The sequence below is a fragment of the Pseudomassariella vexata genome (genome assembly GCF_002105095.1).
Source record: "Pseudomassariella vexata strain CBS 129021 chromosome Unknown BCR38scaffold_1, whole genome shotgun sequence".
NCBI lineage: Eukaryota > Fungi > Ascomycota > Sordariomycetes > Amphisphaeriales > Pseudomassariaceae > Pseudomassariella > Pseudomassariella vexata.
Genome location: NW_024467956.1, coordinates 4,163,601 through 4,179,390, shown reverse-complemented (window position 1 = coordinate 4,179,390; position 15,790 = coordinate 4,163,601). Strand labels below are relative to the sequence as shown.

The 15,790-nt window shown below is 50.6% G+C and overlaps 5 protein-coding genes across 5 annotated transcripts; 3 read left to right on the top strand and 2 right to left on the bottom strand.

The window, feature by feature from the left end:
- Nucleotides 1-416: 416 nt before the first annotated feature.
- Nucleotides 417-1,550, top strand: BCR38DRAFT_331613 (uncharacterized protein; the record flags this gene model as incomplete). Its single annotated transcript, XM_040855073.1, has 5 exons — nucleotides 417-564; nucleotides 680-820; nucleotides 880-1,139; nucleotides 1,189-1,430; nucleotides 1,496-1,550. The coding sequence occupies 5 exons, from the start codon at nucleotides 417-419 to the stop codon at nucleotides 1,548-1,550; spliced, it is 846 nt and encodes a 281-aa protein (XP_040721680.1).
- Nucleotides 1,551-3,213: 1,663 nt separating this feature from the next.
- On the bottom strand, nucleotides 3,214-5,001 carry BCR38DRAFT_405095 (uncharacterized protein; the record flags this gene model as incomplete). Its single annotated transcript, XM_040857927.1, has 1 exon — nucleotides 3,214-5,001. The coding sequence occupies one exon, from the start codon at nucleotides 4,999-5,001 to the stop codon at nucleotides 3,214-3,216; it is 1,788 nt and encodes a 595-aa protein (XP_040721679.1).
- Nucleotides 5,002-6,986: 1,985 nt separating this feature from the next.
- On the bottom strand, nucleotides 6,987-8,954 carry BCR38DRAFT_383290 (uncharacterized protein; the record flags this gene model as incomplete). The annotated part of the gene is made up of 1 exon (XM_040857440.1): nucleotides 6,987-8,954. One exon carries the CDS (start codon nucleotides 8,952-8,954, stop codon nucleotides 6,987-6,989), a length of 1,968 nt encoding a protein of 655 aa, XP_040721678.1.
- Nucleotides 8,955-9,938: 984 nt separating this feature from the next.
- On the top strand, nucleotides 9,939-11,429 carry BCR38DRAFT_331823 (tRNA-guanine(15) transglycosylase-like protein; the record flags this gene model as incomplete). Its single annotated transcript, XM_040855093.1, has 2 exons — nucleotides 9,939-10,137; nucleotides 10,189-11,429. The coding sequence occupies 2 exons, from the start codon at nucleotides 9,939-9,941 to the stop codon at nucleotides 11,427-11,429; spliced, it is 1,440 nt and encodes a 479-aa protein (XP_040721677.1).
- Nucleotides 11,430-12,828: 1,399 nt separating this feature from the next.
- BCR38DRAFT_454428 (alkaline phosphatase) lies at nucleotides 12,829-14,888 on the top strand (the record flags this gene model as incomplete). Its single annotated transcript, XM_040861704.1, has 2 exons — nucleotides 12,829-13,467; nucleotides 13,524-14,888. 2 exons carry the CDS (start codon nucleotides 12,829-12,831, stop codon nucleotides 14,886-14,888), a joined length of 2,004 nt encoding a protein of 667 aa, XP_040721676.1.
- Nucleotides 14,889-15,790: the final 902 nt, after the last annotated feature.

Here is a 15,790-nt window from a genome sequence, read left to right as displayed (position 1 = left end):
ATTCCGCCATCTTTGCGGCAGATATGTAGCTTGTCCATTTCGGAAGGTAATATCACTGCTCATGCAAGCCGATGCAATTCAAGACCCAATACGGTCCACGGGTTTGGCATGCGTAGATTCAATGGTGTGAGATACGGTAGAGAGAGAGGGACACCGGACCTAGTCCCGAGCAGTCACCCCGCGCTTTTAACCATTATCTATGTGGGGATACGCCCAGATGTGGCCATGCCATTGTTGAGCTTGAGCAGGGAGGGGCTAGCGTGACGTAGAACTACAAGGCTGCATCTCGCGTCATTGTCGCAACAGGCAGATAAACCTTGACCAAGTCCCCTTACGGCATCTAACGCAAGGTGAAGTTAATCAATAGTTTTAATCAGTTCTTTTCCACCTTTTTTGTGGCACAATCTGATCATTCCATGGAGGGCTATGCAAAAGTGGTGGACCTGATGGCCACTCATCAAGAGTTCGCGATTACGCGGCGATTCAGGGCACTAAACATGCAAAATGTGCTATACCTCCAGGCTGAAATTATGCACCTGGACTACGTAGCAGCGTATGTATTTAGTCCAGCCATTAGGGCACGGTTTGACATACGGGAGCACTTGTAGAGGTACCGGGGGCTTCGAGCCTACGGCGTATTTAATTAATAAAAAAATGCACCTGGAAGAAGAACTCGTAGCGTTGGCAACTCGGGACGCTACTCACCCAGCACGTCAGTTTCATTGCAAAGATTGGTGGTCTCTGGCCAACGGCAGCGAGCAGGAGGATCGTCAGCAATGGGAAAAGATCCTTGAAATACGTCAAAAACTGGCGACCTATAGTGAGTTTCATTGAAGCATGATATAAGGGCTGGCTAGCTGAATTGTTTTATTACAATAGATGCGACGGTCCTGCAGCAGGCCCAGATGGCTAAGTTGGATACTCCTTCGAAATACGATGTAGAATTTCTACGTACCTGGTTCAAGCGGCCACTAATGGGTGCCTTCCCTCTACTCGGCTTGGATCAGACTGCCTGGGACGAGGACAATCAGAAAGACCTCATCGCAATTAGAGCTCGAAAGTCACCTGACATGTTCTCCAAATGGTTTACGGAGGTCGTAGTTCCAACATTCCATCACCTCGTGGGAGAAAGGCTGAAGGTATGTCAAGCGCAATCAACATCGAGGTTTTTCATAACCAGCAAACAAGAAACACGACAGCGTCGATCCAGGTATCTATGAATACAACGAGAAACTCCTGGCAAAGATCCTCTTTGGCATCTCCACAGTCATTGCCTCCATGCTGCCAATCTGCTCGATCGTTGTTCTCTACTATGTACAGTCGAGCCGTATCCAGCTTGGACTTACAGTTCTATTCTGTGCTTGCTTCTCGTCAGCTTTGGTCCTCATGACGAATGCCAAGAAAGTCGAGATATTCGCAGCGACTGCAGCGTGCGTTTTCCTGCCCTCACCCCAAATGATATCGAAGAACAAGGCTGATTGTTTCTTATGACCAGTTTTGCTGCTGTTGATGTGGTATTCTTAACCAGCGATAGCCATTATTCTGTTTGACCTTGGAACTCTCGGAATGCGCTCTACGGCGACATGTGTTTCCACGAAGGATTTGAATAAATTGTACTAGTGGAACAAAATGAGTTGTTGGAAATATTATCTTGCGCCTCAGTTTCCTCGTTGTTTGCTTTTGATTCAGTAATTTAGACAGTCTGAACCGGTTGCCGTAATGGTGCAGCGTTGATACCTGAGGACATCCCTGTCTGGAAAGCCTTCGCGTTCGAGCCTCAGGGCGAATTTGCGAGTTTTCAACTGTGAGAAATCTGTTCGGATTTTTGGAGTTTGCACATGGGTAACTTCGGGCATGCGATATAAGCTTCGGCCAAAGTAATCAATTGACAGACACATAATTAAGGCATTGAGCAGATGATATTATACTAACCTGGACGAATGCACCTACGGTCGCTCACCTATCAAGGGCCATTAGTCCACAAGATTCATCATCATTAATTAGATGGAATTTACATACATGGGAACTTGAAGCGTATACACCTTTCAGATACTGCAGAGCTGAGGTGTGTTTCCCATTATGAAACTCGGTGATATGTGTATATATGCACACAAAAACGGTGCAGTGGGGTTCGATAGGGCCGAAATATCGCAGGATACTTAGCCACCCGGTGTGTCAGTAAGGATAGGCATACAAAATTTTCAAGGAAAAAGCCCCGAGCAGCATCGATGCCGAATGGTGTTTTGTAGCACATCGGCCTGCCCGGCGCCATGAAAGTGTGGTGTCACCATTCTGCGCCACTATATTGACGTTTCGCCCGGTTTGGCAGCGCAACCTTCTTGGCGCATTCTGTACCAAGACCTCCTTGGAATAGCTCACAACAAATCAAAGAATCCTCTCTCTACTATGCATCACAATCACCCTAGTTACCGGAGTACTCTGATTGATGCATGGATGCATGGAGTAACCCCAACTTAGAAGCCTGCCACTTCCAATGTCGGTTATAAAACTCTAAGAGGATTTATTTCCTTTCGCCTCCTCAGCCAATAGAAACGAAAAGTCTGGGAAACATCATACCTCTCCCAGTCCCTCGTCTGTAAGAACGCCTTTGTGCTGAGGTCTCGTTATAGCTGCCCCCCCCTTTCTAAATCGAAAGAAAGAAAGTCAACTAGAACCCGCATGCTCGAAAGAAGAAGTGCTTTCTGTCATATGCTCAATCATAAGAAACATATTATAGCCGACCACGGAATGGTAAACGTGTGTTATGGCAGATTCGGGGTCATACAACACGACGTAAAGGAAGGTACTGGATACTCATCAGCGAGGGCCACAGTCTGGTTGCATTTGCACGCTGCATAAGTCAGAATTCATCATTTGCTGCTTTCAAATGTCTCTTGAACCGAGCAATGGGGAGACAAGACTTCTATGTATCCTTACGGGGCGTCTCTTTGCAGTTCTTTTGTCTTATGTGTATCAGACATCCTGGAGGACATTCACAGTCCTGTGCATGTATGTATACTAGCTCATAACAGTCAAAAAGGGGCTAATGGCCATTCAATTTCTGGATGCGTTATTGGGGGCGGTGTGCTTATAAATCAATAAAAACAGCATCATTCCTACTTTTCCCAACTCCTAATCAACCTCCCGCAAATACTGATACCTCTCTATGAAATGTCTCTTCCTCTCCCTCACCCTAGCTCTCCTCTCATCCGCCTACTTGAATGACCTCATAATCTCGTCCTGAAGCTCAGGACTCAACTGAGCAAGCGACTCGGCAGTTGGGCACCTCCGTGGGACTTGCTCCTGTCGGCGCCAAAAGGCCTCCTGGCTATTGCCGTAGACGTTTGCTATCGTTCGCTCCCCTGTGTCGGCATCATACCCGATTGTGCGTTGGTATATGTCTTCGTCATCGAACCTGGCTCGTCGTCGGGCTGCTGCAGGGGGTTGTTGGCGGAAAGGCGTGGTGGGTGTGGGTTGGGGAGGTGGTGAGGGTCGGGCTTCGGTCACGTTGGCGGGGACCGGTAGAGCTTCGTTGATGTTGGTGGAGGCGGGACGGGAAAGGCTGAGAGTGCTGTGGTTAGCCGCTGTGGGGCTTTGTTGTGCTGAAGAGACATAAGGTGGCGGGACTTCCGAGAAGTGGTTGATCCTGGTAGGGCTACTCTGTGGAAAAGGGTTAGCTCCGATGCTCCCTGCAGAGTATTGCGGTACTCGGGCTCTAGACGCAAAATGTGGCGCCCGGGCACTATATGCTGGTGGGCGTACAATGTTTCTTCTACAGTTTGGAGGTGCTATAGTTGGGGTGTCTAAGGCATTCCTATGGCCTGTTTGAGGGCTCGGTGGATTTGAGCTTGAGGTATTTGATTGCTGGCTTGTTAGGACAGGGGCTCGAATCGCGAGGTGGCTTCCTGGAAATGGGGGGACCAAGGGGTCTCGTCGACTCATCCGCTGGCTCTCTGAGGCATCGAGTGTTCCCTCAGTTGCAGCATCTCTAGACGTCCTAGATACCTGGCTAGTTTCAGCCTGGAAATTTATAGGGTATAATTTTGTGACATATCCAGATTTAACGAGAATAGGGATGATTTCGTTAATTTTCTGGAGTGCCTGTTGACGTGAAGTCAAATCCTGACTAGACCGAGACGCGGTGTTGTGGGCTTCGGTCGCAAAATTTGAGGATTCTTCTCGTCTAGGTCTGACTTGTTCATCCCTTTGGTGTGGCCGGGTAGCTGATCTTGAATCCTCACTACCTCCAACCCGGGAGTGGCAGACCAGCATTGCCGCATCCAAATCAGACGCTTGACTGTCTCTTGGTTCCTTTTCTCTCCGGTGTGGCTGGGTAGAATCTGGAGTCCTGGCATTAGTCCCGAAATCACGACTAGGACGCCCACGCTCGACAGTCCTGGCTGAGGTGCCTATATCCCGATTTTGCTTGCGTTTCTCCTCCTTTCTGGGTGGCTGAGTGACGGGATTATTCTTTTGATCGGCAGATGCGTATTTCTTGAGAGCCGCCCGTTGCGCGGGGCTCATAAGTTTCGCCCAGAAGTAGAAGGCGAGGGTCACCAGAACCAACAAAAACAAGATAAACATCAGTACATATCGATTACTGAGAACACTACTGTACCGACTGCCTGGTAGTATCTTCAGTTTGATATTGGGTGTGGTGATTTGCAGGCTCCTATTGAGCTGGCGGTAAACCCATTTACTGAAAGATCTGTCATCCTCTTGGACTGACGTCTCCTGTAATTCGGTTCCCGGTGATGCGGTTTCTGAGTTCGTTGTGCTAACCTTTCCCCACAGATTGGCGACCCAATTGTCACTAGTGTCGTCATTGTTGCTGCTTGTGTAAGTTCGCGTTGAGCCATGATTAGGGCGTGACGATGATATCCAGTAGTCTTTCCAGCTGCCACTAGTAGGAGCATTGCTTTTCTTGGCACGTTGTAGCTGGTCAGGCTCTAGATTTGAAGGGGCTGAAGACCAGTAGTTAGCCCATGTTCCAAAGGCCATGACTAGATTAGAATCCGTGTGATGGCGGTCAGATGTAGTAGGGTCAAAGCTAATACTCCGTAGGTTGAGAGTTTGAGGAATAAGATCCTTTGATTGCGTCTTGATTTGTATTGCTTGACTTGATTGCGTAACAGAATAGTTGTACTCAATTCATGGGTTACCGCCGACATATATAAATCAGGACAATGAAATACTGAGTGGGAAAGCATAAAGCAGAGTTTTGAAGGATAGCCTTTGTTGTCGCCGGTTACTTATACCCAAGGCAGGATACTGACAATGAATAACAAAAAAAAGCATTATTTGCTCTTCTCTCGGGCTACATATGAATGCGGAGATATATCAAAGCTAAAAGTTGCTTGCAAACATTGCCGACTTTCTCGGTATGTACTCTGCCCGATTCACTGCCAGCAGGTTAGGACGAGCCTTGAGCAGAATCAAACCGCAATAGTGGTAAAACTATTTTGTATCGTAAGTAGACGAAATGCATGTTTTGTTGTTGAAATACCTTAGAATATGGATGCGCAATTAAAATTACTTCTCCATATATATTAACTTGCTGCTACCTGCAAGTACGAAGTTCCACCAATTGGTGCAGCAATTGTTCGTAGCAAACAAGCGTATACCAACACTCGTGTTAGTAACAAATATCTCAAAATTCCGAGGAAGGGAAGTTGTTGGAGCGCCGACTGCCTATCGCGATGCACTCTCGTTCTGCAGCAGCAACACCCTGAACGGCGCTGGTCAGGGTGACGACGGCAGAAAGGAAGACAGAGGTCTTTTGTTTTTATGAGGTGTGGTTTGGTTAAAAGCTGCGTAGGTGTCGTCACGGTTGGTGGGTATGAATCTTCTTATGGAAACAGCCTTATAAGTCAAGCAACGCATCATTTTGCCCTATTCGAATCTGTTCAGTTGAACCAAGGAAAATGTATTCCCAATACTGAATAAAAACTTGTAAGCTGGCCTTCGCGTTCGGGGGGTTCATATTGGAGTCCGAAGCGTGATGTTCGATGCCCTGACTCAAGCTAGCGTGGGGTACATTATACCGCCTCATGCAAATGAGGCATACCCGGCTTAGATGATCTAAATATGCAACATGCCAGATAGGTCCCTGTCCGATACGGCTCTTCCTTTGTCAACCATGGCTTGACAAAAGTTGGTAATTCGTTCCATTAGAAGAAACTCCGCCACTAGGAAAATATCACACTGGTTAACATGATCGACCCGGGCCATATGAAGACCATATTGCTATATCTGTCTTGATCGCCGCGTGATATAATCGAGCATATCATATCTCTGATTTCAATTACTTACAGCACCATGGTGCTGCAGTACTCGCTCATGCTCCGAACTGTAAATGTGAATAATTCGGAATTGTCGAATATTCGCGTACAAATCTCGGCCGAGTAATCTGGGACTGACAGACCACGGCCATCAGAGCCGCCCCCACACTGATGGGGCTTACCGTGCAGATCAAATCCTCGCGAGACTCCGCGAAGTTGTGGGGTGTAACGCAACAAGCCGAGGACCCCAGTCTGAATCAGTCTGAAGGGCAGCCACAGTAATGGGTCTGCTACAAAGTGCCCCTTGAAATCTTCCAAATAAATCATCGAAATGTCACTGTTTGGGGTTGTGTGACACGAATGTCTCGAATTTCTCTCATTTCTTGGACAAGTCGAGACTGAAACACGCAGGGGCACGCCATAAACTATGGTCTATACCAGGCCGCAATCAGCATTAGACGGAAGTTGGGAACTTGACATAGCGCACACAAGCGGCTATTCGACGACGTTGGGTGTCGAAGTTGAATAAAGCTGTACACAACTTTCTCGCACCAACTCCTACAAACCTTCTATTCCTAGCGTCGTAACTAAGAAATCCTGTCAGATGCAATAGTCCCAATATATTTATACAGACACGAATGTAACGCTAACTCATTAAACCTATTCTACTATATCCAGCATGTATCAATCAAGTTCATCACCATCTCATGTAGCAACCATCTCTTCCCCATCCAAACTCCGACTCTTGATCCTCGAAGGCCCCGCCGCCATCTGGACCCACTCGTTATCGCTATTCCAAATCCCTGCTTTGGTATAATCATACGCAACGCTGCCGCCCAAATATGCAAACCTAAAGTACTCATCCAATCCCGACGTGGTACTCCTGGGCCAAACAAAACTATCCTCAGCGCCCTCATCCCCGAAATACGATCTGAACCTCTCGACGTCGTTCACCAACGCACTGATGCCGTCGTACGCTAGCCCTGGCGAATCGCTCCATCGGAACGTAATGCTGGAGTTGTCGGAGGATATAACGGGGCCAATGAGCGACGGGAGTGGGGAGTTAATTTGGGCGTCGCCCTGTAGCGCTGTTGAGGTCTGCAGGAAGGGGTCAAAGCCCCATCGTGCTATGCCGTTGATGAACAGACCGACGAGGAGACCTTGATAAAGTAGTGACGGCCGTGTCTGCATGCTGGTCCCGGGTAGGAGCAGCAAGGCGAGGATGTAGTGATGTATGCGTAGACTCAGATCGGGCAGAACCAAGCAGATAATGATGCCAATAATGAAAAAGAAGTAAAGCTTGAGGTACTTGATCAGACGCCTTTCCTGTCGGAAGAACCAAATTTGCGAGACGACGACAAAGAACAGCACGATGATAATGACAGCCAGAGCTGCCTTGGCACCTGGCTGTTGTTGCAAATCGTGTGCACTAAGTCTCTGGATTGGGATGAAGTCAAAGGTGTAGTTGGTCAAGGCGCCGACCCAACATCCACCAAGCCAGAGAATGGTCTTCTCGAATTGGGCGGTCAAACCCTTGAGCGTACGGCGCACGCCCATCTTGTCGTAAAACACCCAGGCGCAGAACATGGCCGGCAGAAACCTCCCCAAGATTTTGGAGAATAAGCCGGCTGTAGAGTAGTGGGAAGGCGGGTCGGATGCCATCCCCACATGCCAGAACAGTCCGACGAACATGGAGAAGAAGAACAGGGCCGCGGAGTCGGTGAAGAGGGACAATACTACTGTGTAGGCAACCGTGACACCGAGCAGCGACCATCTCACGTCTTTAGAGTCGCAACTTATGCCATCTTGAAAGGTGAAAGACAGCGGGAAATAAGAGTTAAACCCAATGCTTGTGATGCCATTTCGGGTCGTACTCGTGTAGTTGGCCTGCCTGCCGATAAGATTGACAACCCCGCAACCACCTCGGGCATTGTTGACGAGACCGGCATGGATCGCGGATCCGCAGATGAAGGAATCGCCTCGATAGATGGGATGCAACTCATTGTTCGGATCCGGGGGACCACCGACGATCAACGGCTGGTAGATGACCTCTTGTGTACCGACAGCGCGAGGGTTGAGGACCTGGTAGCTCGCGCAATTGGCGGGGCACTTGAAAGCAAAGCCACTGTTGGTAAAGGGCCGGCAGTCACTACCATCAAGCCCGCACTGGTTTCCAGGGATCCAATATGTTGTCCCGCAGCTAATGTCACTAGGCAAGCCATAACCTTCAATCTCGCTGGAAATGAGCCCCTGGCGCATAACAAACACGAAGGTCAAGAGCCAGCAGGCAACATAAGCCATGAACAGCCACACCCGGTGCGTCTTCTTGGGTACAAATCGGTCGAGCAGCACAAGCGGGGCCTCTTGTACGATCGGGAATAGCGGTTCAATCTTGTGATCGCGCGCTGCCAGAGGTCCCTCGGCCCATTTTGCCACAGCTGTCACGAACTTCCGGACGGGATACGGTACCCATTTCCACCTTTTCCATGTGCCTTCGTCCTGCATAAAGCGAGGTGTCGGGATGTTTTCGTCGTCCTCGAGCTCGAGATCCTGACGACTGGCTTCGTCGATCGGAGCGTCCGGATGCGCGCCACTAGAGCGGTCGTCTTCTTCTTGCTGCTCAGGGTCGGAAATCAGCTGCGGAACATGGTCTCTTCGTTGTCTGTCACCCATGATGATGATGACCTACATTTCGGGCGAGCGTTAGCGAGTCTCACAGTAGTTACCCTCTTCTAGCGACAGCAATAACAAGTGCAAATAACAGCCAGTCGAATCGCACAGCGATCGTGCGATGAATAAAGAACGGGTCAAGGTAGCATAGAAGGCATTGGTTGATTGCTTACCCTCTAACGGATAATCCCCAACGCAAATAAATACAGTTTCTATGATGATGGCATCGAAGTTAGGACGGTGAACATGTTTGCAAGGCCAAGAAAGGAAGCTGGTAGATCACTTGCGACCTCAAACCAGCTCGTTCGCCCCGAATTCGCTATGTGCTTCGGAAGTGAGATTCAGATGGGGGTTGGTTGCGCGGTCGCCAGTCGCATCCTCCGGACTTGACACGGCTGTAACACCTCGGATGATCCTGGCCGGTCCAACGTGGGGTGTTTTGTTGCCATGATTGGCTTGGCGGCGTAATTACCCCACCGTAGGATGCACGGAGGGGACAGTCAGCAGGGAGTCTAGCAAGAACTGACCGTCAATCAAGGGATTCGAATTGACAGGAACTTGCGGTCAGCTCCTTCGCTTCATTGCCCCAAACGGTTTCGATGAATAGTTCACATCCCAGGTACCTCTGATCACAAGCTAAAAAATACGATTAGGCAGTTTTTGCCTCGGGAATGCTGGAGATGGAACAGTACTTTCGGGTCAACCTTTATCCGTTATAAACCCTTCGTTCGCTTTCTCGATTTCGACTAATCCCAAAATAGAACAAAGGCTTCAAACTTCAAAATTCAGAAGCTGACGACGCGATCGCCAAAGTTCTCGTAAAATATGTGATTCAGCCAGGAACTAGACATTCCAGCGAGATTTCTTGATGCCAAAACCACCTGTCGTTTGTCTCGGATTGGCATTAGAATCAAAGCTGTGAAGAAGACGGCTGCGTTGCGCTTGGCAGGTGATGACAGCATGACCAATTCTGGGGCGGACGATGGCATGTTCTTCAGGGTGCTACATAAGTCGGTAGCCGATGGGGTAGCAGCAAGAATTGGGCGCTTGGCCGTCCCCCAAAGGAAGCTGGTCGATACGCCCAACTACATGGCAATCAGCTCCAGAGGAACTATCCCTCATCTCACACCAGATGTTATTGCCAAATACACAAACATCAGCGGTGCCTACATGGCACTGGAAGATTGTAGGTGAAGTAGAGCCGCGCAAGCGACATGGTATTCGGCTGACTTTTCAGTCATAGAGAACTCCCCGAAGCGAATCACGCCAGCCATCTACAAGACCCCACAAGATCATGGATCAAGGCCGCTTCATGCCTACACGGCGACACCTCCGTCCGTTGCCACCATTCTTGGGGCCCGGCGTCACCCGGCTGTGGTATCTCCCCAGGGAAACGGGCACAATTCCGTCTCCGTCTTCACCTCAACAGGTTTCAAACCTCTGGAACAACAAGACTACTGTGATGCTGTCGCCACCATCAAACCCGATATCGTCATTCCGCTCGCCGACTTGACCTTCAAACCCGGCATGCCCAACGTCAAGCGGCAGCTTCGCATGGCAGAGCGAACAGAAGTCTGGATGAACGCATTCTTCGAGAATCTGGATGTGGACGAGACCCTGAAGCCTTCGGGTATTCATGTTTTTGCGCCGCTGCTTCCAGTCTCTTATCCCATCCAGTGGGAATACATAAAGCGCCTGTCAGAAGACCACGCCGATCTCCTATCAGGTCTCGCCGTTTACGACGCTGATGTTCTTGCCGATCTTGGCGAACATGTTGAGCTCACATCTCTCCCACGACTGTCTCTTGATATCCCTCCGTCGCCGCATCACGTCCTCCGCCAAGTTCGTCAAGGTGTTGATATCTTTACCATCCCATTCATCCACGGCATATCCGATGCTGGAATCGCTCTGACATTCTCGTTCCCTCCACCGGTGATGTCCAGCGACGAACTTCAGCCATTGGGCGCCGACATGTGGTCGCGGGTCCATCAGACGTCTCTGGGGCCACTCCTGGAAGGCTGCGATTGCTACTCTTGCTCCAAACATCACCGCGCCTACCTCCAACATTTGCTGAATGCTAAGGAGATGCTTGGATGGGTTCTCCTACAGATCCACAACCACCGCGTCATGGATAAATTCTTCGAGAGTATTCGCGCCGCCATTGCAGACGGCTCCTTCGAAGAAAAGTCTAAGCGCTTCAGTGAAATATACCAGGCGGGTCTTCCTTTAGGTACCGGCGCACGACCACGCGCTCGGGGTTACCATTTCAAAGCCGAGGTAAATCGGCCCAAGATCAATCCTAGCGCATGGGGAAAATTCGAGACCGATCAGGCCGTGGACAAAACCCTCGTAGCGGAAGCAGCGGGACTGGCTGTGACGGGACCGGCGGGAGAAGGGGCAGAGACACCACTTGTTCCTGAATCCAACGCCGATGCTCTGCAAGATTCTGGATTTGCTAACGTGGATGAGAAGAGTTGAAGACGTCCCAAGGGGGCTTTGGATACAATAACACCGCACTAGGCGGATCATGTTCGACTAGCGATAGCGAGGCAAGCGGGCTATCCCACATCAACACGTTACACTCCTCTCAACGCTTCCTATGGCAACGATAATCTGCGAAGCTCTTGGCCTTACATTGAAATTAGCTGTCAGCTCAGTGACTGGTCATGGTCTGGGTGGCAGAAAGCCATGTTGGGGGCAACGAGGGGTTTGGAACATCAGAATCCCTTTGACGGCTGCTCGAGCTAGGTCGCATGAAGAGTGACAGACCCGGGGACGAGTTTGTCGCAACTGATTGCAAGCACCCTGCATGGGACACCACGTGCTCGTATATACTGGTTTCCAGCAGACAAGCGCGACTGGCTTCATTATCACCCTCCGCCGGCTTCCGGTTGGCACTAATAATCAAAAGTCTGTCCAGGTGCCTGGAGCAGGGGCTGCCGAGGTCGAACGTCGAAGCATTGTACCGTGGCTTAGCAATCAATGGAGATATGGCCGCACAAATGAATTGCACAGCTCCACGGTTCGCGGTCATTCACCTTATTGGTCTGACCTCTCGTCAAGTCTTGGAGCTGCGCCGTGGCACCGGGAATCTTGGGCCCGCTTCAAAAGTTCATGTGTACTCGAACCTTGACCCATCACCCAATCAGAAGCATCAATTCAACCCACGTTTTCTTTAAACCCCGGCCACGCAACGGCTTTCGTCCAACTACTTCCACTACCTCCCACGTGAGGACCAATATAAATACCAGAGCCTTGGCACGCACTCCCGACCCCTCGTGTCGTTCCTTGGCCCAATGTACTTATCCCACCAAAAACCGCCCGTTGAGTACGTTTGACAGCCCCCAGTGCCAAGCGGCGCCATCCTGTGGGCTCTACGATATCAACCTAGCTGATTCCTTGACCCCAGGATTATCCACGATGGATATAGAACAACAAACATGGGTTCAGCTCGGCCGTTCGTTCCGCGGAGTCGCTAGTCCAATCAAAGCTCGCCTCTGCAGTTCATCAGGCGTCTTCCAACTGTGACTACCTAGGTAGAAAATGCGCAACGTAGTTCAGATACTGCCAGGCCCGTGCCAATCGAAGCCCCGCATTCCACTCATACCTCTCCATCCCGGAGATAACTGCCACTTGCGTTGGAGCTTCGAGAATGCTCCTTCGAGAATGCTCCTTTGAGAGTCCACCCATGATGGATTGAGCCGATAAGCTGCCAAGTGTGAGCTCCCCTGCATTGGTAACAGCGCATACACACTTTCCTATATAACGGGCCGTAACTATCTGCATGGGGTTCTCGCCAGCTCTGACGCTCTGCTTCTCTAACTACTCCGAGCCCGTCCTCGCACAATCGAAGCCGGTTGGCCTGTGAATTGTCACCATGATGGGCAAACTGAATTGGTTAGGCCTTGCGGCAGCTTCACTGTCCGCCGTATCGGCGCAGTACTATCAACGGCTAGGCACCTGTCCAACCCTCGGTTGTGTGCTGCCTCCCGATCAACAAGACTTCTTGCCGGGACAGTACTTCGACCTGCGTCTCGAAGTGCATGCGCCTGTCAATGGCTCTGAGGCATTCAACGAAGGTGTGCCAGACGAGGAATTCTTCGTCACCATCACGAAGGAAGGCGGCGAGGCCAGGAGCATCACCGAGTTTTTCAGCGTCGAGGAGCCCGAGGTTGAGACGTGGTCGTTCAAGTGGTACGAAGACCTCTACGCCGCGGATGCCGGCACGGCGTCCGTGGTCAATGTCGCCTCCAAGATCTACAGACGCTTGGCCCTTTACGAGCCGGGTAATTATCAGGTTACGCTGAACTACTACGATGGGGAGACGACCACGGCGAATTGGGTTGTGCGCCCCTTGGCGACGAAGAAGAAGGCTAAGAATGTTATTCTCTTCATTGGGGATGGTATGACTACCAACATGATCACGGCTGCACGCTTGCTCGGGCATAAAAGCATCAATGGGAAATATCAGTCTGTGTTGCAAGTTGACGACTTCCCTGTCATTGGTCACCAAATGGTATGCGCATGACTACACGCCGGTTAACACGTGGCAGTGCTGACTATGGCTGCTAGACACATTCCATTGACAGCTTCATCACCGACTCTGCCAATTCTGCATCGGCTCTCTACTCCGGTCACAAGAGTACAGTCAACGCCATGGGCGTCTACGCTGATTCTTCCCCTGATTTGTTTGACGACCCCAAGGTGGAGACGATTGTTGAGTTGCTCAAGCGTGTCTGGGGTTCCTCGTGGGGGGCTGTCTCAACCGCCTTCATCGCAGATGCGACCCCGATTGCCCTTACTGCACACACCCGATCTCGGTACGCCTACGGGCCCCTGGTTGACCAGGCTCTAAAATCCCTCTCCAACTACACATGGACTGACCACGGTGGTCCTGATGTCTACTTCGGCGGTGGTGCCGAGCAGTTCCTCCCTGGTTCGGGTTCTTACCAGGGAAAAGACTACTATCAGGAATTTGCCGATGCAGGTTACCTCATCAGCTTGAACAAGACTTCGCTGGAGAGTCTTTCCAACGACTCCAAGGCCCTGGGCATATTCTGCAAGTCAAACCTTCCCGTCTGGCTTGACCGCAACGTCTTCACAGACAACCTCCAAAACTTCACAAACGACCCAACCGGTGCCGAAGCCCCCGCCACCGATCTGCCAGGCCTAAAGGAAATGACGCTTAAAGCCATCGACATCCTGCACACACGCGGCGGTGACAAAGGCTTTTTTCTTATGTCGGAAGCAGCCTCCATCGACAAGCAAATGCACACGCTCGACTACGACCGCGCGCTCGGCGACCTCCTCGAGCTCGACGACACCATCCGCGCCACCGTGTCGCACCTCAAAGCCCTCGGCGAACTGGAAAACACTCTCATCGTCGTCACCTCGGACCACGGCCACGGCTTCGACGTCTTCGGCGGCGTCGACACAAAGTATCTGTCCGAACAGAAAACCGGCCGCGAGAAGCGCAAGGCCGTTGGCGTGTACCAGAACTCGGGCCTCTCACAGTACACCGTCGAACACCCCGGGATAAGCTACAACACGGGCCCCAATTTCCCCGTGAACTGGGATCCGCGGTACCAGGTTGCGGCCGGCTTTGGGGCGAATCCGGATCATCGGGAGAACTATAGGACCAACCCTGACAATCCGCGCACACCCGCAACGAATATCACGGGATTCGAGTCGGATGATTATTTTGTGAATCCCACGGATAACGTGGATGGCTTTATCGTGAATGGCACGTTGCCTACGAATGAGGCGCAGGGGGTGCATTCGTTGACTGATGTGGCGGTTTTCGCTATGGGCCCTTGTCAAGATACTTTTGGGGGTGTTTATGGGAATATTGATGTGTTTTATAAGATGGCGAACTGTTTGGGGTTGGGAAGGCCGGATGGAAAGGCGGGGGGGAATTTGACCAGGACTAGTAGGTAGATCAACTAGTCACTAGCCACTTTAAGGGGTTTGGTGTGAGTGATGTAGACTCTATTACACTAATCTATAACGCAATCGCGTTATGTTGTATATAAGTCAGTGTTCTGGTATTTAATACGGTTATTATCATTTGTGAGATGTATCTCCCGACTCACCCCCACCGTCTCCACGATTCCCGTGGCTCCAACTCCCAAAGCTCCGATTGCACAGTTGTTTTGACTTACAGTACCAGCGTCCTTTTCGGGCCTGCCGCTGAGGACCCATAAGGGTGTTTCTTTTTGGTGGAAATCAAAAGGTTCGATCGCCTGGAAGAAATACCAATAATTGGTACGATGGTAAGCCGGGGTTTGTCTAGTCAGTAAGCCCCCCATAAGATATTTAGGCACGAGTAGTATGGAATGAAAATGATTCCAGTATACCTTTCCTCCGAGCTCCGCTAATGATAATCTCTCCTGTGATGGCGAAAACCAATGGACACCAGGTAAATTCCGCCAGGGCCTGCCCAGATCCTGCCTGTTCATGTCCAAATCCATCCGAGTCGACTGCATCCGTGCTTTTTTTGCGCCAATATAGCATTTGACGACCAATACCGAAGACACCGTAGTCGATATTGGAGATATAAAAGCCATCACGACGTAAAACGACCTTAGGAAGAGGCTTCCGAAGCCCATTCCGGGTTTCTACCTGCAAATGTAGTTAATAATGACCAACGAACATTAAAACCACATTGGGATGGATGTAGGCATGATTATGTTGAGCATAGGGGTAGGGTCAGGGTCATCACGACATATTTCCTTAGGAGTATCCCAAACCGGCCTCGCGGGGAAAGCATGAGAAAGACACCCGATAGGAGAGGCGATGTGAGAAGAAAGATGGAAAACATCAGTAATTCAGAACGCAGG